The sequence below is a fragment of the Glycine max genome, chromosome 14, assembly GCF_000004515.6.
Source record: "Glycine max cultivar Williams 82 chromosome 14, Glycine_max_v4.0, whole genome shotgun sequence".
Classification (NCBI taxonomy): Eukaryota; Viridiplantae; Streptophyta; class Magnoliopsida; order Fabales; family Fabaceae; genus Glycine; species Glycine max.
The window spans coordinates 3,641,972-3,661,086 of record NC_038250.2 but is presented as its reverse complement, the minus strand read 5'-3'; the positions used below and the strand labels follow the sequence as shown (position 1 = coordinate 3,661,086).

The window sequence follows — 19,115 nt, the reverse complement described above, 5'->3', positions numbered from 1 at the left end:
TTCTGGTGTGTTATGTGTTTTTTAGTTTTTTGGTGTACAGTGTGATTAAGCCTTTTGGGATATTAATGTTTTTCTCTTGCATATTCTGCATGTTTCTAATTGAGTGGAGTGCTTTGTATGTTCTGTTCCGTTAAAGACTTGGAAAATAATTGTAAGTTGTCTTATGTCTTTTGTAAGATCAAATAAATAAAGTGTGATTTTGAAGGGAGACAGTCATGTTTTTGGTCTTTATAAAATAAATAAAGTCACTTTGCATAAAAATAAATGAAAAGCCACTTTTATCAAAAGAAAAAAGTAATGTTTTTTGGTAAGATAAGGATATTTTGACTGTATATTTCTTTGAGAATTATTTGACGTTAACGATTAACCACTCGGTGAAGTATATTACAAATTGAAGACACTCCCAAGTCCCAATATATATTAGGACTTTAGTAATCTACAAGAAAACTCATATAAGGATATTTTGAAGAATAAATTTGAATACAAATGTTATATATTTTACACAAAACTATTATGCGGATCATTTTTTTTTCAAATAGAAAAAAATTATGTTTATTTATGACTGATATCTGCAACAAAGTTTAATCAATTAAAATTTTTATTAAATCAAATGTCAATTGATTAAAATATTTATTTTTATAAATACTGTCCTATACATTATGAATTTTAATAAATAAATGTTATATGAAATTTTCATAAAATGAGAAATTAATTAAATTAAATTAAGTAGTTTGATTGCTTCAAAATTAAAACCTTTATTCGTTATTATAAAATATAAGAAACTAATATATTTAAGAGACAAAAACATATTTAAGATTAATATATTTATAAAAATAAGAAAGACAGTAATTTTTTTTTTGTAAAATTGATTTCTGATAAATATTATGATATTGGAGTAATTATTTTTCTTAGTGTATGTAAAAAAAATCCTTATCCATATCCTATTATACATCCCAAAAGGAAGTCGTTCCTCATAAACATTAAAAAAAAAAAAAGAGAGAGAGAGAAAGAAGTCGTTCCTTTGGGTCTACAAAAAAGAAAGAAGGAAATCGTCTTTTGATAAATCAATCTACGACTTGTTGTGCCTTGTTCGACCAACCTTAGGAAAATATAACTCCATTTGTAAATTTCTTTAGCCTTAACAAAATATAACTCCATTTATAAATATCTTTAGCCTGAACATGTGCGAGGCAAATTTTTACACTCTTAGAATATGAATTTAGATTTAACTAAATCTTACAAAATCAATTTATAAAATAAAATTATCCTTCATTTATATATTTTATATTTTGCACCATCTCTAATGGATATGATACTTTTTTTTTCTCAACAATTACAAACATATTAATTGCAAAAAGAAATGATACTTAGGTTTATCCATCTTCTTAAAATATTTTTGTATTTGGTATGTGGATAATATAATAGGTGACATATTATCCTAAAATATGAGTTTAAATTTAACTTAACCATACAATATTGACTTATAAAGTAAAAATTATCCCTTCCTTATATATTTATCTTGATATTATTTTTATTCAATATATGACTTAATTTTGTTCAATCCTATATGAGGCTTCATTGTTTATTCTATATCAAATTTCATTTTATTTATTTATTTTACAAAGCAGTGTGATCTATCTGATTAGGGATATTTTTCTAAAGCAACTGTCTCTATTTTTTAAGATAATCCCCCCCCCCCCCCCCCAAAAAAAAAATTAAAATAGGATAAATCAAATGCAATATTTTTTTTGTGAAAAAACTAACTCGAGAAAACCCCAAGAACACTAAAATCCGCAAGAAAACACGGTATTGCAACTTATTTCAGCCAAAACGGCATTATACAAAAAGGAACGAGACAAAATCAAAGACGTTAATTGCCTAATCAAATGCATTATTTCAACACATGCTTCTTTGCTTCAAGTTCACGTACTTCTCTCCTTTTTATTTTTCCACTTAAATATATAGTATCAATTTAGTATTTCTATTTTATATCTCTCTTTTCTCTTTTATCCCACTCTATTTCTCTTCAAACAAACAAATAAGATAAACTTATTGAATTATAAACTTGATTTTGAATCTTATTAGTCTAAAGAAGAAAGTCCATGTTTATATTTAACTTCATTGCCTAATATGTCTATTCAATTTAGCTTAACAAACAAACTAGATATTAATGCTTACATGATATATTTTAAATTATAAACATTATATTAATATATAAATATTATTAAAATACATATTTCAATATTAATTAATAATATTAGTACTAAATTTACTTCTGTATAATATTAATTAAATTGAAAAATACATGGGTATGATTTCCTAATTATTTAGTGATAACTAATAACATCAACCATGTGGTGATAAATGATAACACCACCATAACTGATAACAATAGTTATAATTGAATAAGGGATCTAGCATTTATTTGAGTAAAGTTATTGTAAATCTTATAATATTAATCTTAATTATTAATTTGCACTGTGTAGAGTTGTTTCAATTGTCTTAAATATTAAGAGAAATAATTATTATAAAATCAATAATTTTGTTTTATATATATATATATATATATATATATATATATATATATATATATATATATATTTATTTGATGTATTTAAATTAAGAATTGTTCAAATCTTCAGACTCCCCCAACGTATCCTAACCATGCGAGGCTCAACGGTTCATGGTTAGGACAATAACCACTTCAACTCTATAGAAATGAAAGACTTTCAATATATAGAATTTTCAATATGGAATGATAGATATTCTCTCCATTGTGTTTTAGATGACTTTTAAACACAATTTTTTTTTTTTACAGTTTTAGCACAACTATTCAAGAAATGTAGTAAATATTTCAAATTTTATAAAATATATTATGTACCATTCTAATATATCCTTTATTTCTTTGACTGATTAGATTTTTTCTCATTTGTTATAGAACAACAATTATTCTTAATGAGGAAAGGTTTGTTTCATGGAATCTTTTTATTTTAAAAAAAATATATGGTTGATTACATTTTAATATCCCTTTGAATATCTTTTAGAATTTAAAATAATTTAAATAAAAAAATAAGTTAGAAAAGAAATTAAGAGTATTTTAGCAAATAATTCTCCTGATTCCCATGAAAATATCTCATTCCCATCTCTTCTCATGAGCATGGAAGTGTAGGAAAAGTGTGAAAAAAATAAAAATTATTAACATGTAACAAACATGAGTATGCAATATTTTCATGTAGCATTCTTGAAAATAAACTTTTATTTGATGAAACAAACATAAATGGACTCTGTGTGTGTGTGTGTGTGTGTGTGTGTGTGTGTGTGTGTGTGTGTGTGTGTGTGTGCTATGAATTTTCATAAATAAATGTTAAATGAACTTTAACAAATGAACAAATCAGTCAAATTAAATTTAAGTAAAAAGATACTGTAATTAAACTTGGTAGGGTAAATGAAGTGTTACTATATTTTTTTAAAGTAGTCTTCTTTATTTTATTTTATTTTTTTGAAATAATTCCTGAAAAACTTAAAGTAAAATAGGCTAAATCAAATGCATTACTTCAACACATGCTTGGTAAGATAAGGATATATTTAAGAGACAAAAACATATTTAAGATTAATATATTTATAAAAATATAAGAAACTAATATATTTAAGAGCTTTATTCAAGACAAAAACTCTATTTATTAAATTAAATTAAGTAGTTTGATTGCTTCAAAATTAAAAGCTTTATTCATTATTATAAAATATAAGAAACTAATATATTTAAGAGACAAAAACATATTTGAGATTAATATATTTATAAAAATAAGATAGACAATAAAAATATTTTTTTGTAAAATTGATTTCTGATATATATTATGATATTGGAGTAATTATTTTTCTTGTTGTATGTAAAAAAAACTCCTTATCCCTACCCTATTATAAATCCCATCTCGTGGTTGTTACAAAAGGAAGTCGTTCCTCATAAACATTAAAAAAAAACAAAAACAGAGAGAGAGAGAAAAAAAGTCATTCCTTTGGGTCCACAAAAAAGAAAGAAGGAAATCGTCTTTTTTGATAAATCAATCTACGACTTTTTGTGCCTTGTTCGACCAATCAACCTTAGGAAAATATAACTTCATTTGTAAATTTCTTTAGCCTAAACATGTGATATGCAAATTTTATACTCTTAGAATATAAATTTAGATTTAACTAAAATGAGAAGACACAACACGTTAGGAATCTTTTATCCCTGTTAATATTATTATAGATATTTTCTTGTCGGAATTGCAATTGCAGTATCCTTTGTGCTTGACCTTGTTAAGTATTTCTCTATTTAAATCACATTTCTTCTACCTTTTAGAAGATACTCTATTTACTATAAGCAATTGCACTTTATATATTAATGCTTGTTTATTTTGTTTGAAAAAGAACACTACTAAAAATCAGTCTTTTTATGTCGGTTCTTTTCCCCATTTTATTCAATTTCCAATTTTAGACATTGAAATATTGTAACATGGTTCTAATGTACCTGCAAAGGCTTCCGAATTTCTAGGGATAACTTTTTTTATGTCGAATACTTTTATAATTTTCATTGGACTTGATAGCATGGACTGAACACCAATGACCAATATTTTTTTTACACAATACTTTTCTCAGCCCAAATTTAGCCGAATATGGTCGAATAGTGCATATGGATGTTATTCAATGACCAATACCCAATATTTTTTTGCACAATAATCATTTATTATGTAGTGACCAATGACCAATTCTTTTCTAATATTTTCTTTATGTCTTCTATCCCTATATATTCTTATGGATGTTGTATAAATTGACCAATATTTTTTTTATTTTTTTTTTAAAATACATTCTAAGATGGTTTCATGAGAAAATTATCTTAAAACCATTTTATAATCTTCAATATATTTAATTTTTAAAAAAAAAGAAATACATTATAAGATGGTTCTTGAGAGAACTGTCTTAGAATTCTAAACTTTTTTTTAAAAAATATATATATTCTAAGATGATTCTTGAAAAATCGTTTTAGAAAAACTGTATATTCTAAGACGTTTCTCAAGAAAATTATTGTCTTAAAATGTGTAATTTTTTTAAGACGGTTTTTCAAGAACGTTGTAAAAAGACTTTCTACTTAGTTTGCTATAAATAATGTTCAAAATTATTTTTAAAAGTACCTTAGAACCAATGTAGAATCATCTTTTTGTAGTAGTGTAAAAAAAATATATGATTTATTACATTTTAATATCCCTTTGAATATTTTTTAGAATTTTGAAATAATTTAAATAAAAAATAAATTAGAAAAGAAATTAAGAATATTTTAGCAAATAATTCTCCTTATTCCCATGAAAATATTTCATTCCCATCTCTTCTCACGGGAATGGAAGTGTAGGAAAAGTGTGATAAAAATAAAAATTATTAACATGTAACAAACATGAATATGCAATATTTTCATGTAGCATTCTTGAAAATAAACTTTTATTTGGTGAAACAAACATAAATGGACTCTAAGAGTACATCTTGGAAAAGAAAATAAATTTAATATTTCATTTGTTTTGTAAAACAACAAAATATATATATATATATATATATAACAAAAGTTTAATTTAATTGATTGAACATAATGTGTGAGTTATAAATTCTTTGACATTGTGTTTAATTCCAACAAATAAAAAATAATTATATATGTTATATAATTTAGACAAAATTATAGCATATATGGATTAAATTTATTTCAAATATAAAAAATTGAAAACATTTGTAACTCATGTTTGAAAGAAATTTTAATCAATTAAATAAAACTAATTTTAATTGATTAAAATATTTTTTTCTTCAATGGTCTACTATGAATTTTCATAAACAGTTAAATGAACTTTAACAAATGAACAAATCAGTCAAATTAAATTTAAGTAAAAAGATACAGTAATTAAACTTGGTAGGGTAAATGAAGAGTTACTATATTTTTTTAAAGCAGTCTTCTTTATTTTATTTTATTTTTTTGAAATAATTCCTGAAAAACTTAAAGTAAAATAGGCTAAATCAAATGCATTACTTCAACACATGCTTGCTTCCTTGATTCCAATCAATTAGAGCATTCTTGCAACTCCAATATATATGAATGTAATTAAGTAATTAAGTAATCGAAGTGCTGTTGGATTAACTGAAAATCAACTAGCCCCTTCTTATTTTCAACCGTTGGAATATAGTGTGATTATTATCTCAAACTCACCCAAATTGAACCAAATTGCAATTGATTGGTTAATGGTGGACCATGCAACTCCAAGAAAACCTGATCAAGTTGGTGTCTTTTCAAGGCAAACAGATAAGTTGATACAGATTTGGTGGGAAGATTGTATTGAATGGCAAATTATACAAATCTTTCAAATATTTAGCCTTAACGTTTTAAACTTCACCCCACTGCGACTCATGTTTGATTTGTCTATATCAAACCCATCTTAGATAAAGACTGACTAGTATCATAAAACCAGCAAAAATCTTAACAAATCTGCCACTTCCTACTGGTTTAGTTATTCCAACAATCTCTATAATAAAAGGTCATGATGCTCAACAAGGTATTATTGAATATACAATGAGCATATTTCATAAGCAAAAGAAGAGTGAAACAGAACTTACACAGAAACAGTCCAAAATAAACAAGATTTGACCTATAAAATAACACCATTTAACAATAATATGCTTACTGCTTGAGCAGACACAAATGTATCTAAAGTCACATGACTATCTAAACTGATGGAACTGGGTTAACGTATTAGGCAATTTCATTGTAAATAACTGGCATGTGCCTAGTCATGCTGCCTTGTATGCACTGGTTGTATGCAACCAAGGTTTTAAATTACGGTCAGGTCCCATTAGAGTTTCATTGCAGTATTTGATGTTGTGGAAAATTTCAGATAAATGTAACTGATGTGGCTGCGTTGATTTTATACTGCAGCAGAAATTGTCATTGGATACCATTTTTTAAAACCTTGGCTGCAACAAGAAGAGCATGGTCAAGGAAAATGGGACTAATATGCCAATGTATTTTACATTTTGTTTCTTTAAGCATTGTTTCCTGAGGGAGGAGGAAGCTAGCAACATTCTAAAATGTGAAAGTTGTAGTAACAAAACAAACAAAAGATATAAAGTTAGGGACGGTGCCTAAGATTGAAGAAGTCCAAACTCCACAATGTTGTACTTGTAGACCTAAATTTCAGATGCCTGACAGACTCACATGGATGTTTGCTTTGAGCATATTCCACCCCTGGCTGCTGGGAAATATATGTAGAACTTGAATTGTGTTGTTGTCTGAGATAGAAATGGAAGATGGGGTCAAGGTGATGATATGAATGCGATGTTTCACCAAACCGGTGGATCCCTGTTATCCAACATTGGTGAGTTCCACTTGTGGATTTGCATTATAGTAAGAGTTTAAAAAGTTTTCCCTTTGGAGAGCCTTCTCTTATTCGCTAATATAAAAGCCTCTTCTTATCAAAGAATGTACACATTCTTGAGTAAAGTCTTCAAGATAATAGTGGAAGACTAATTAAGGTCTTCAAGATATACATAGTAGAAGACTAAGATTCGGGCATTCAGCTTTTACAAGTAAGCTAACGTGTAAAGTGAGAAAGGAAAGAGTATTGACTGTACCCTTTAATTACTTTCACTCTTTATTTTATCACTTTTATTTTTTTATTCATTTTTAAAAAGGCAAATGAAAAAAAAAATGGAATGCCCAAGTTAATGCATTTCAGACGATGATATGATGTTCTTATTTCTAGCGTGGTGACCAGGCCGACAAGTTTGGTTTTGAAAAATAATTATATCTATATGATATATAAAATTCACGATGCATGTATATATTTTAAATATTAAAATGATTCACTAGTGTTCAATATAATCACTATATTTAACTTAATATATATATATATATATATATATATATATATATATTAGTAATTGCAGCATAAATGTAAGTTATGAGAAATTCTAAATAATAAAATTATATTACAGGAAACAAATGTTACAATAATATAAGCTAAATAATAAAATAAATTTATATTTAACTTCATTGAGTAATATCTATTTAATTGGTGTGTACACGATATATTTACAAATTATAAATGAGATTAATAATTTATATTCATATATAAATATATTTAAAATATTTATTAAAATTTTCATAGTACTAATTTTACTTCATGTATAATTGTTGGAACCTAAATTTTAATTTTTAGTAGCCCAAGCCAAAAGGCCAAATTTGAATAGGCAAATATGACTGAGTTAAGTCAGCAGCTCTTCTAAAAAAAAGTTCAGCAGCTAAATGGACCAAAATAAATTACATAAAGCCCAAACAAGATGTTTCTGGTATCAATGAGCAGAATATTAAAAAAATATTTTGATAAGAAAACTGATGATAAGGTTGTTACGGTTTATCATAAGGAGGCCAAGTCAAAAGGTTGGTTAATAAGATAAACTGCATCCTTGTATATAGCATACATTTAGAAAAGAAAAGAAACTTAGCTCTATATAAACTTGCATCATTGTATGCCGCACAGAGGAAATGTCTAAAGATCATGAAATTTAATAAATTCTGAAACTCTGTAGGTTTTTAGTATAAAGGTTGAGAGCCAACATCTATAATTTATATATGGAGGAATTCTACTTTATTTATCATCAGCCAACATTTATACTACTTGTAATAAACATAAAATTTACAACTTTTCTATATTATCTACAGAAAAGGAAATAAAAAACATTTTCCCAAATTTTTTTTTTTAAAAAAATACTGACTTGAAAGACTTATTCAACAAACGAAAATAATACAGAGATTATGTTCTGCTTCTGCAATCCTAAGGTAAATATTAACAGATTTGCTGCAAAATAAGAAACCAAGGCCCAGCAAAATACATAACAAAGATCCGCTGGATGCCTGGATCACAGTTATATACAATGGATAACAATTTGCTGACTTAAAAAGTCCATAACGATAGATAATTAAATCACTCTCACTGAAAGCAATACCAGTAGTACACTAGCACTTCCTATAGTTTTGAAAAATAATACAAAAAGACAACATGAAAGTAGCTAGAACACAACTAAATTCGGGGTTTAATTATCATATAGAATCTGATCTTAACTCCACAAAACTGTGAGGTGAAGAATGCCAAAGCTTTGTAAGACTACAATTGGGTGACCCAAATGCCCAATAACAGATTTAGGATATGCTCTATAGCTATTTTAAAATTTAGGTTTAAGGCCTATCGATCTCACAAAATTAACTTGTACGCTAGAGACTGTCTAAGCCTTATAAGAAGTAAAGTAGTCATATCTTTATTCGACGTGGAATTTCAAGAAATTAGGATTAAGAACATTGTACAATTCATTAATGTGAATAATTTTAATCAGAAAGAAAATGTTTCATTGATCAGTTTTACGACCGTATGTTACTACTTGTTAGAATTATCCTTGCATATAAGCTCCATACATGATTGTGAGGCTGCCTAATACAAACACAGCTCCAATTAAACGATGTTCGATCGATACAACATTCCAATAATAAAAAACACCTAAGAGTTTCTACCTAATAACATCAAACACAAACACAAACGACAATGATAACATTTCTGAGAGTAATTTCTAAGGTTACAGGATTACAATAGGACTGGTTACTGTGTGATTACCATCTGTCCAAGACAAGTTCCCAAATACTGGAAAACCATGACTAGGCCAACTGGTTCCCTCAAGAATAACACGAAAGCTCTTCTTTTCTCCAATTGTCTTGAAAGCCAATGAACTTGGTTGAACAAGAACCTTAAATCCTTCAAGTACGTTAGCTTTCACAACATATGTGCTATTTGGAGTCCCCACATTGGTAACTGTACGAGTAACACTTATAGGTTTCATCCCTCGATTTGCTACTGTGATCGAAGGATAGTTGAGATTTTCGATGTTGTAAGACTTTGGACAATTGTAAGAGCTTCTATGAAAGTATTTGAGAAAATATTGGTTGTGATCATGGGCACATATGAAGTTCAAGTAATCCCTTGTTCTCATATCATAAACAAGTCCAGGGTCCATTGCAAGGTTAGGCTGAATATGTCCAGAGCCATAATCAAATGGAGTTGCTATCTGATCAAATGCGTCCCGAATTGGTAGGTGGTTGTTATCTTGTGTGGTAGCTACAGGAATATAGCATAATTTCTATCAGATTTTTTTTCCCAAAATTTGAAGTAGAATGTTTTTTTTTTCAACATCTATAACATTTTTTATTTTGCATTTTCAGTTCCTCAGAGGTCGCAAGTGTGTGATTTGAATTTTATTCCATTTATCATTAGGTTCCTCTATCCTCATTCTATACAATATTTAACAGAATGAGCTAATGTGGCATACTGACATGACATCTTAAAACTCTATTTACTTACTGATAAATCATGTCAGTTTGTCACATCTGCTAATTCCGTTAAGCGAAATGCTAGTAATTATCAATAGATGCCATTGAAATTTAAAGGTGAAAAACTGAAAGACTAAAAATACAATAAAGCCTTAATTATATTTGTAACAAAGGTAAAAGGGTAATCAATGTTTCTTTTGGTAAATGCATATAGATGTATTATTTTTGCCAGCATACCAGTAGTCATAATGGCTGATTTAATGGCTGCTGGACTCCAATCAGGATGAAGTGTTTTGAGAAGACCTACGACACCAGCAACATGAGGGCAAGACATAGAAGTTCCCTGTTGTATATTGAAAGGAACACGACGTCTATCTGATGGTTGATTTGATGGACTTGCCGCTAGTGAATTAGCCGCCAATATGTTGACACCAGGGGCAATTATGTCAGGCTGAAACAGAAAACAAAGTATTGAATCTAAGAAAATGGAAAAGAAAAATATATCATGATGATGAAATGAAATGTAGACCTTGAGTATCAATGGTTGCACTGCATTGGGACCCCTGGATGAGAATCCAGCCACAATTGGAGCAGGCTTTATTCCTAAATATGTTCTTGCTACAGTCATGTAAGCAACAAGTTTCCTGCAGAGAAATTTATAGATGAAGTTTTTCATTTGCTGCATGTATTTTTAGAATGTAAGAAACACTGAAATGAAATGGAAATGGCTTAGTGTCTGTTTGAATTCATGTCAGATCATCAAAAATGACCTTGAAATACCAACTTTCCTGATTTTAAATAAATATGAACATGTTTGGTCACCCGTTGGAAAATTGATTCTGAATCCCAAATAAAACCATTAAGTGATATATGATTACCTGCTATTGTTAGTGTCGGAACCTCCTTTTTCAAACCATTCGTGTTCATCAATATCCTTATCCTGACTGACATCCACATTTGCACCCGGTATAGGATAAGGCTCAGCTAGAAGTGTACCGCCACTTTGCTTGCCATTGACCACAAACACTCCTACTGCGCCAGCATTAGCGGCTTCGTAACCCTGAGCTACTGATGTTGTTTTATCACGTCGAATGCAGACCAATATGTTTCCCTTTATTTTTCTAGGATCAAGTGCTCCTGGCTTGCAAAGACCACTACGGTAGTAACACACTCATATTAGAAACAAGAAGTAATAAAAATCTAACCAATGACGTAAATATTTGAAGCAAGTTAGGGGAATTTGAGCTTACGCATCTTCAATTGTGGCATTAGGAAGTCTAGCATTGACAGCATGAACCAATGGATAAAATTTCCGGGATGGTAAGCCTCTATTAAGACTGGCTCCCTGATGTACATAGACATGCAACCCAATTAAATTAAATTGATATACAATATGGTTTTCCCTATATACTAATCATATAGCAAAAAAATAAATTTGTTGTTTATCCTGTGATTCAATCACAAATTGTGTTAAAGATATACTTTTGTAACTACATAATATTTTATTTTTCAATTTATAAAATAGGATTTAGTAGATAAGTTGGTTTCCTATATCTTAGGAGTAAGTCAATTCCAATGAACTAGTCTAGTCAATAAGTGGTTGTTATCTTTAAGGGAGCAAGTTAGTTTTAATATTCTGTTTTGATGAAATCTTATTATCTAATTAGTTTATCTTTTGTTATTTATTGTATTGCGGCTGAGAACAATTTGATTTAGAATAGAATAATTCTATTTCCTCCACATACGTATTGTCTCTCTTTGTTTTTTATAATTTTATGCCACAAAACTTACCATTGGTATCAAGAGTCTTTTTCTTAGAGGGACCTGTGAGTGAACCAATACAACCCACACACAAAAAAAGCCTGTCAACTTTGCTTCAATTCATCAAATAGATGGATTCTGAAACTCCTTACATAGCACTAGCACCACCTGTGTTTGATGGTGATAATTATCACATCTGGGCAGCACGAATGGAGGCTCATATGGAGACTCATCTGGAGACAAATGATCTTTGGGAAGCTATTGAGGAAGACTACGAAGTTTTTCCTTTATCGGCCAATCCAACTATGGCTAAAATTAAAAATCAAAAGGAGAGGAAAGCTAGAAAGTCAAAGGCGAAGGCTACCTTATTTGCTGCTGTTTCACATGACATTTTCACCAGAATCATGACAACCAAATCAGCATTTGAAATCTGGAATTTTCTCAAGGATGAATATGAAGGAGATGAAAGGATCAAGGGAATGCAAGCCATGAATCTGATTAGAGAATTTGAGATGCAAAAAATGAAGAAGTCTGAAACAATCAAGGAGTATGCAAACAAACTTCTTAGCATTTCTAACAAGGTGAGGTTGCTAGGTTCTGAATTTTCTGATTCAAGAATAGTTCAGAAAATACTGGTGACTGCCCCTGAAAAATTTGAAGCTTCTACTGCTTCATTGGAAAATACTAAGGATATGTCAAAGATTACATTGGCAGAACTTGTAAATGCTATGCAGTCCCAAGAGCAGCGGAGGTTGATGAGACAAGACAGTGCAGTTGAAGGTGCTTTACAAGCCAAGCACCATCATGTTAAATCCAGTAGAAAGAAATATGTCAAGAAGAATCAGCCAACAAGCAACGAAAATAATGCAAACAACCAAAACAAAGGTAAGGGTAAAAAGAAAAATTATCCACCTTGTCAGCATTGCGGAAAATTAGGTCACCCACCATACAAATGTTGGAAATGACCAGACGCAAAGTGCAACAAGTGCAATCAGCTTGGACACGAAGCTGTAATTTGTAGAAGCAAAATTCAACAGCAAGAAGCTGATGCCCAAGTTGTTGAGCAGGAGGAAGAAGATTATATTTTTACTGCAACATGTTATTCGATGAGGAGTAGTTTTGAATGTTGGTTGATTGATAGTGGTTGTACGAACCACATGACATATGATAAGACTCTATTTAAGGATTTGAAGTCAACTAATGTCTCAAAGCTCAGAATTGGAAATGGTGGCTATATTTTTGTAAAAGGAAAAGGAACCATTGCAATTTCAACGTGTTCAGGTACCAAATTAATATCAGGTGTTCTTTATGTGCCTGACATTGACCAAAACTTGCTAAGTGTAGGTTAGTTGATTAAAAAGGGCTTTAAAGTGTCCTCTGAACCTCAACATTGCCTTATCTATGACATTGTTGGCCGGGAAGTTCTAAGGGTTAAAATGAGAGGTAAAAACTTCTCATTTGATCCAACAGAGGAGGAGCATGCAACCTATTTCACTCAAGCCACACCCACGAAACTCTGGCACAAGAAACTTGGTCATTGCCATCTTGAAAGAATGCTAAACATGAAAAAAAGGACATGTCAAAAGGTCTACCAATACTTTCTTATAGTTTGCCAAACTGTAATGCTTCTCAATTTGGTAAACAAAACAGAAAATCATTCCCCAAATCAACTTAGAGAGCCTCTCAAAAGTTGCAGCTAATTCACACTGATGTGGCAAGACCTCAAAGAACACCATCACTACAAGTGGCTGAAGTATTTGTGAAGTTCAAGAAAATGGTGGAAACTCAAAGTGGCTACAAGATTCGATGTCTAAGATCTGACAAAAGGAAAGAGTATACATCATCAAAATTTAATCAATTTTGTGAAAAAGCTATAATCAAACATCAACTCACAACCCCCTACACTCCAGAGCAAAACGGGGTTAGTGAAAGAAGAAATAGATTGGTGATGGAGATGACTAGATGCATGTTGCATGAGAAGAAGTTGCCTAAAACATTTTGGGCGAAGCCAGCTAACACAACAGTTTTTCTTCAAATTCGTCTTCCAACCAAAGTCTTGAAGTATAAAACTCCATTTGAGGCTTGGTATGGCTATAAGCCTTCATTAAATTTTCTTAAAGTGTTAATCTGTCAAAGGAAATATGCAAAAGAAATTTTGAAGAAGTTTCAAATGGAGGAATGCAAATATATTAGCACACCAATGAATCAAAAGGTGAAGTTAACCAAGGAAGATGGTGCTGATAAAATTGATGAAGGATATTATAGGAGCTTAATTGGATGTCTAATGTATCTCACTACAACAAGACCAAATATTATATTTGCTCAAAAGAACAAAATTGGAATTTTTGTTGACAACCAGGCAGCCATTGCTATTGCAAACAATCCAGTGTGTCATGGGAAGACTAAACATTTTAACATGAAGCTCTATTTTTTGAGAAAGATGCAGCAAAGTGGAGAAGTGAACTTAATTTACTGCAAGTCTAAAGATCAACTGGCTGACATGTTTACAAAGTCACTGCCCATCAACAAATTTGAACTCTTAAGGCAAAGAATTGGAGTTTGCAGTTCCAAAAACAAGGAAGAGTGTTAAAGATATACTTTTGTAACTATATAATATTTTATTTTTCAGTTTATAAGATAGGATTTAGTATATGAGTTGGTTTCCTATATTTTAGGGACAACTCAATTTTAATGGATTAGTCTAGTTAATAAGTGATTGTTATCTTTAAGGAGGAAGTTAGTTTTAATATTCAATTCTGATGAAATCTTGTTATCTAATTAGTTTATCTTTTGTTATTTATTGTATTGCGGCTTAGAATAATTTGATTTAGAATAGAATAATTTTATTTCCTCCACATACGTATTGTCTCTCTCCTCCCCTCTTTTTTATAATTTTCTGCCACAAAACTTACATATACGATAAATTTGTTGATTTTTATATTAACTATCTTACAAGTTAGATTAAGAATGAATTTTCTAATTGGTCGATGGTGTAAATTTTTTTTAAATAAACCACATATCTATTAATTAAATTCTTCTAATTAGATATAAAAGAAAAATGTTGTTCATGTTACCTTTAGGTAATGTTTGTTACCAAGAGAAATGTTGCTGAGAAAATCCCTGTCTATTGTACTAGCAGCAACTGTGAAGGACCAGGGTGCCACATTTGTGACAGTTCTAGGTGCTGGTCCATCATTGCCAGCAGAGCAAACCACGACTATATTTCTAGTAACTGCATGGAATGCCCCTATGGAAACCCCATCTGTGAAGAAAGCTTCAATATAAGGATTGGAGCCACCCACAGAGGCAGAAATGACATCAACACCATCGTATACAGCATAATCAAATGCTTGTAGAATATCTGCTTCATGGCAGCTACCAGCATCATTTGTAGACCAACACACTTTGTACGCCGCAACACGAGCCTTCGGGGATCCACCCTTTGCAGTGCCATTGCCATTGCCAAAGAAGGTTGCACCAGGAGCAAAATTACCAGCAGCAGTTGACAGGGTATGTGTACCGTGGCCAACAAAGTCACGTGCAGTGCGTTTTAAGGGATCAAGTTTGCCATATTGTGCCTCGTAAGCTTCACTGAAGACTCTTGCTCCAATCAACTTCCTGATTCATCATCATAGCTGTGTAGTATCTATATTTCTTTTTCTTGGAATATTTAACACACCAACATATAAAATGCTTATATAAAAACAGATCCGCAAAAGTCAGTGGAAATAGAAAGTGCATATTGGGCTTCATGTGTGTGTGTGTGTATATATATATATATATATATATATATTGTCACATGCTGATGCACACACAAATGTGCCTGGTTTATGCATGTACTGTCACATTTGCTAAGGAACTTTTTCATTTGCTTACAAATGTTTTTAATTAATTTTTATGTATTTATTTAGTAGATTTAGAGGTTTGAATTTATAAATTCTTACAAACTACTCAGATTACACTAACTTTATTAACATTTTAAAACTGCACATAAATAATCAAATATTCAAAGTTATATATCTATATATAAGTGTTTCATTTGGCATTTCTTTAGAGACACTGGTTAGTGAAATTAAAGAAACAGACAAAAAATGTAAAAAATGACCTGTTACAGAATGTTTTGTTTGAAGGTCTAAAATGGTCAATCTGACAGACCCCGTTCCCACGCCACTTTGATGGCACTGGACTGTATCCATTGTCGTTGAAACTTGTGTGTTCGGGCCAAACGCCTGTTCAACATGTAAACAGTCAGTAATTCAGTTACAACCACGCGTGTGGACGTGCGCACACACACAAAATAACAACATCAACAACAATAACAAATTAAAATTTGATTGGGGTATAACTATAATGAGTTCATTTCTAAAGTATATAAATAGAAGTATATCTGTTCTTGAAATTTAATGAATTAAAATTATAAAGTACTTAATATTAAATGAAAAATCATTTTTTCACATCTTAAAAAAGTGTGTGTATACTTTTGAAGTGTGGAGGAAGAAAAAAGCCAGATGAGATAATTGATATGACAAATAGGAAGGAAGAAATAAAGAAAAATACAAAATAAGTATAAAGATTAAGATGTAAAAATGTTTAAATTAAAAAAATAATTTTATTTCTTTGTATGATATGTTGTTATTATTATAAAATATATATATATATATATATATATATATATATATATTTAATGCCTTAAAAAATAAAAAATAAAATCAATATTTTCAGTTAGTAATTGGGAACATTATTAATCAATTCAGAACAAAAAAAGGAATATATATTGTAAATAGGGAAAGATATAAAATTAAAGGCAATAGAAATAGAATAACACATGTTCCATTACATTCTTTCTTTGGCCCAAAAATAAATAATGTGTCAGAAAAAATTATAAAAAAACATGTTGATATACTCTTATCTAAGAAACAAATTCAGTTTAGATATGCCATATCCGAAATCTCTTGTATCAAGAGCAACTAAAAGTTTAGTGTACCTGAATCAAAATTAGCAATGATTGTATTTTCGCCAAAGTTTCCGTTCCACCAAGCGGATTCTGCAGGAATTCCTCCATATTTTTCCAGCCCAAGAAAGTCCCATGATCTGGTAGTGTGCAATTTATACTCTTTGCTCATGAAAACAGAAATTACACTTGCCTTTTCTGCACCAATAGATCCAAATACATATATATATGCGTACAGCATCAAAATGCGTAGTTATAATTTATATATATCGAAGATCTAAAAGAAACCATGGTAATCATTTATCAGCTCACTTTCAATCTCTGACGCCTCTTCCTCTTCAAGTAGTGCAGCAAAGCCATTGATGTGCTTATTGTACGAGTAAATGACTGCTTCCTTTGCTTTCTCGTGGCTGTGAAAATAATAAATAAATAAATAAAAATATTTTAGTCATCAACTAGCTAGAGTCACAGAATAAAGATTCTTTTTTTTACACGTATATGATTGCATGGAATGATAGCGAGTCCTGGTAGAGGACTCAGGACTTATGGTGCCGAAATATGTATGTTGTTTTTTCACTGAGACAAATCTCCTTCAAAGATTTTGGAGGTAGGCAAAGGTTAGTTGGTCTCTTCGAACCAAGTTTTCTTTATATACAAAAGTTAGAATTCGAACTAATACACTAGATTTTATATATACCTTCCTAAGACTGAGGCCAATAAATCATAATGGGAATTTGTGGCTGACTCAAGATCGCGAAGTGAAGGACTTGGACCATGAGAATGCTCTCCCAAGTATACAATGTAGGTCTGCTAAAGAGAATCAAATCAAAGCATAAATATGTGAAATATAGTATATCCAACAGCAAAATGTGAATTTTGTAGTTGAAGTTATGTGAAATTAAACAGTGACAACTGTATTAGATACTTGCCTTTCTAAGAGCATGTGTGTATGGCTGCAGTATAGTGCAAAGCATGATTGATGATAGGAGAAGTTTGAATAGGGAGGATGCAGCCATCTTCAGCTGGTTTAATTTTCTGGAAGTGCTGATAACGCGCTTCCTTATATAAATCTTTTCACCACACTTTATTAGAGGCAAACATGGTTACATTGTATCTATTGATCTGTATCCATTGGTCTTAGTATATTAGTTAGGAAACTAAAAAAATATTTATTTATATATTTTCATTAAAAATTCTTTTAGTTTTTTAATCAATGCTAATTAAGGGTATTCATTAATATTTAGGGTATCTTAAAACAAATCCTAACCAATGCATTTAGGGTATTTAGGGTATTGATTAAGAAATTAAAAGGAGAAATATATTTATTAGAATTTGTAAAATTATGTTGTCTATAATTTTTTTTTACATTTTTTAAGGTCTCCACGGTAAAAAAAAAATTCTTTTAATTTCTTAACCATTTTTTAAAAACACTACCATTATCTTAAAAATCCCATTAAATTCCATGTATTGTTACTACTTATTAGTGTAAAAAATTCTACACGTGTATAACAGTTAAACATTTTTTATTATACATACAAGTTTAGGGAATGCAAATGGCACCTTAAATTTAGACTAAAAAATATTTACAAGGACTTAAACCGTCAACTTATCAAAAGTTGTTTTTTGTGTGTGATGATCGTCCTATGGTTCAATTCTATGACGTTAAATGCACTGTCTCTACTCCTACTACTAGACCTACCCTAGTAAGTTTACGACTTGCCATAATTGTTTTCCTTCGCTTGACCAACTTCATAAAATTAAAAGGAAAAAAAGTTCATTTTCATTTATTATAAATTTACAGAAACTTTTTTGAGTTATTAGTTAATTAGAAATTAATATTTTATTATGTGCAATATAGTTATTCTAATGTATATATAAAAGATGATATTTTTAATTATAAATTTTAAAATAATTATTATAAAAATTAATTCAAACCATCAAAATGAGTCGAAACTCATGAGTCAATTGGTCCCGCCATATTTTGTATCAGGATAGGTTAGAAAAAATCTAAGACTTAAATAT

At 29.9% G+C, this 19,115-nt stretch overlaps 1 protein-coding gene across 1 annotated transcript; it reads right to left on the bottom strand.

Moving 5' to 3' along the window:
* Positions 1-9,475: 9,475 nt before the first annotated feature.
* On the bottom strand, positions 9,476-18,175 carry LOC100794135 (subtilisin-like protease Glyma18g48580). The gene is made up of 11 exons (XM_003545144.5): positions 18,023-18,175; positions 17,791-17,900; positions 17,406-17,503; positions 17,127-17,291; positions 16,248-16,371; positions 15,217-15,760; positions 11,632-11,726; positions 11,260-11,535; positions 10,911-11,025; positions 10,619-10,832; positions 9,476-10,169 (listed from the first exon to the last, which is right to left on the bottom strand). Exons 1-11 carry the CDS (start codon positions 18,107-18,109, stop codon positions 9,634-9,636), a joined length of 2,364 nt encoding a protein of 787 aa, XP_003545192.1. The 5' UTR covers positions 18,110-18,175; the 3' UTR covers positions 9,476-9,633.
* Positions 18,176-19,115: the final 940 nt, after the last annotated feature.

Excerpts from the sequence above, each read along its gene's own strand:
- LOC100794135 (XM_003545144.5), bottom strand. The coding sequence starts at position 18,109 with ATGGCTGCATCCTCCCTATTCAAACTTCTCCTATCATCAATCATGCTT. Across the intron at positions 15,761-16,247 it reads AACAAAACATTCTGTAACAG|GAAGTTGATTGGAGCAAGAG; the intron begins GTCATTTTTTAC and ends ATGATGAATCAG. Across the intron at positions 11,727-15,216 it reads GTAACAAACATTACCTAAAG|GGAGCCAGTCTTAATAGAGG; the intron begins GTAACATGAACA and ends TATGTACATCAG.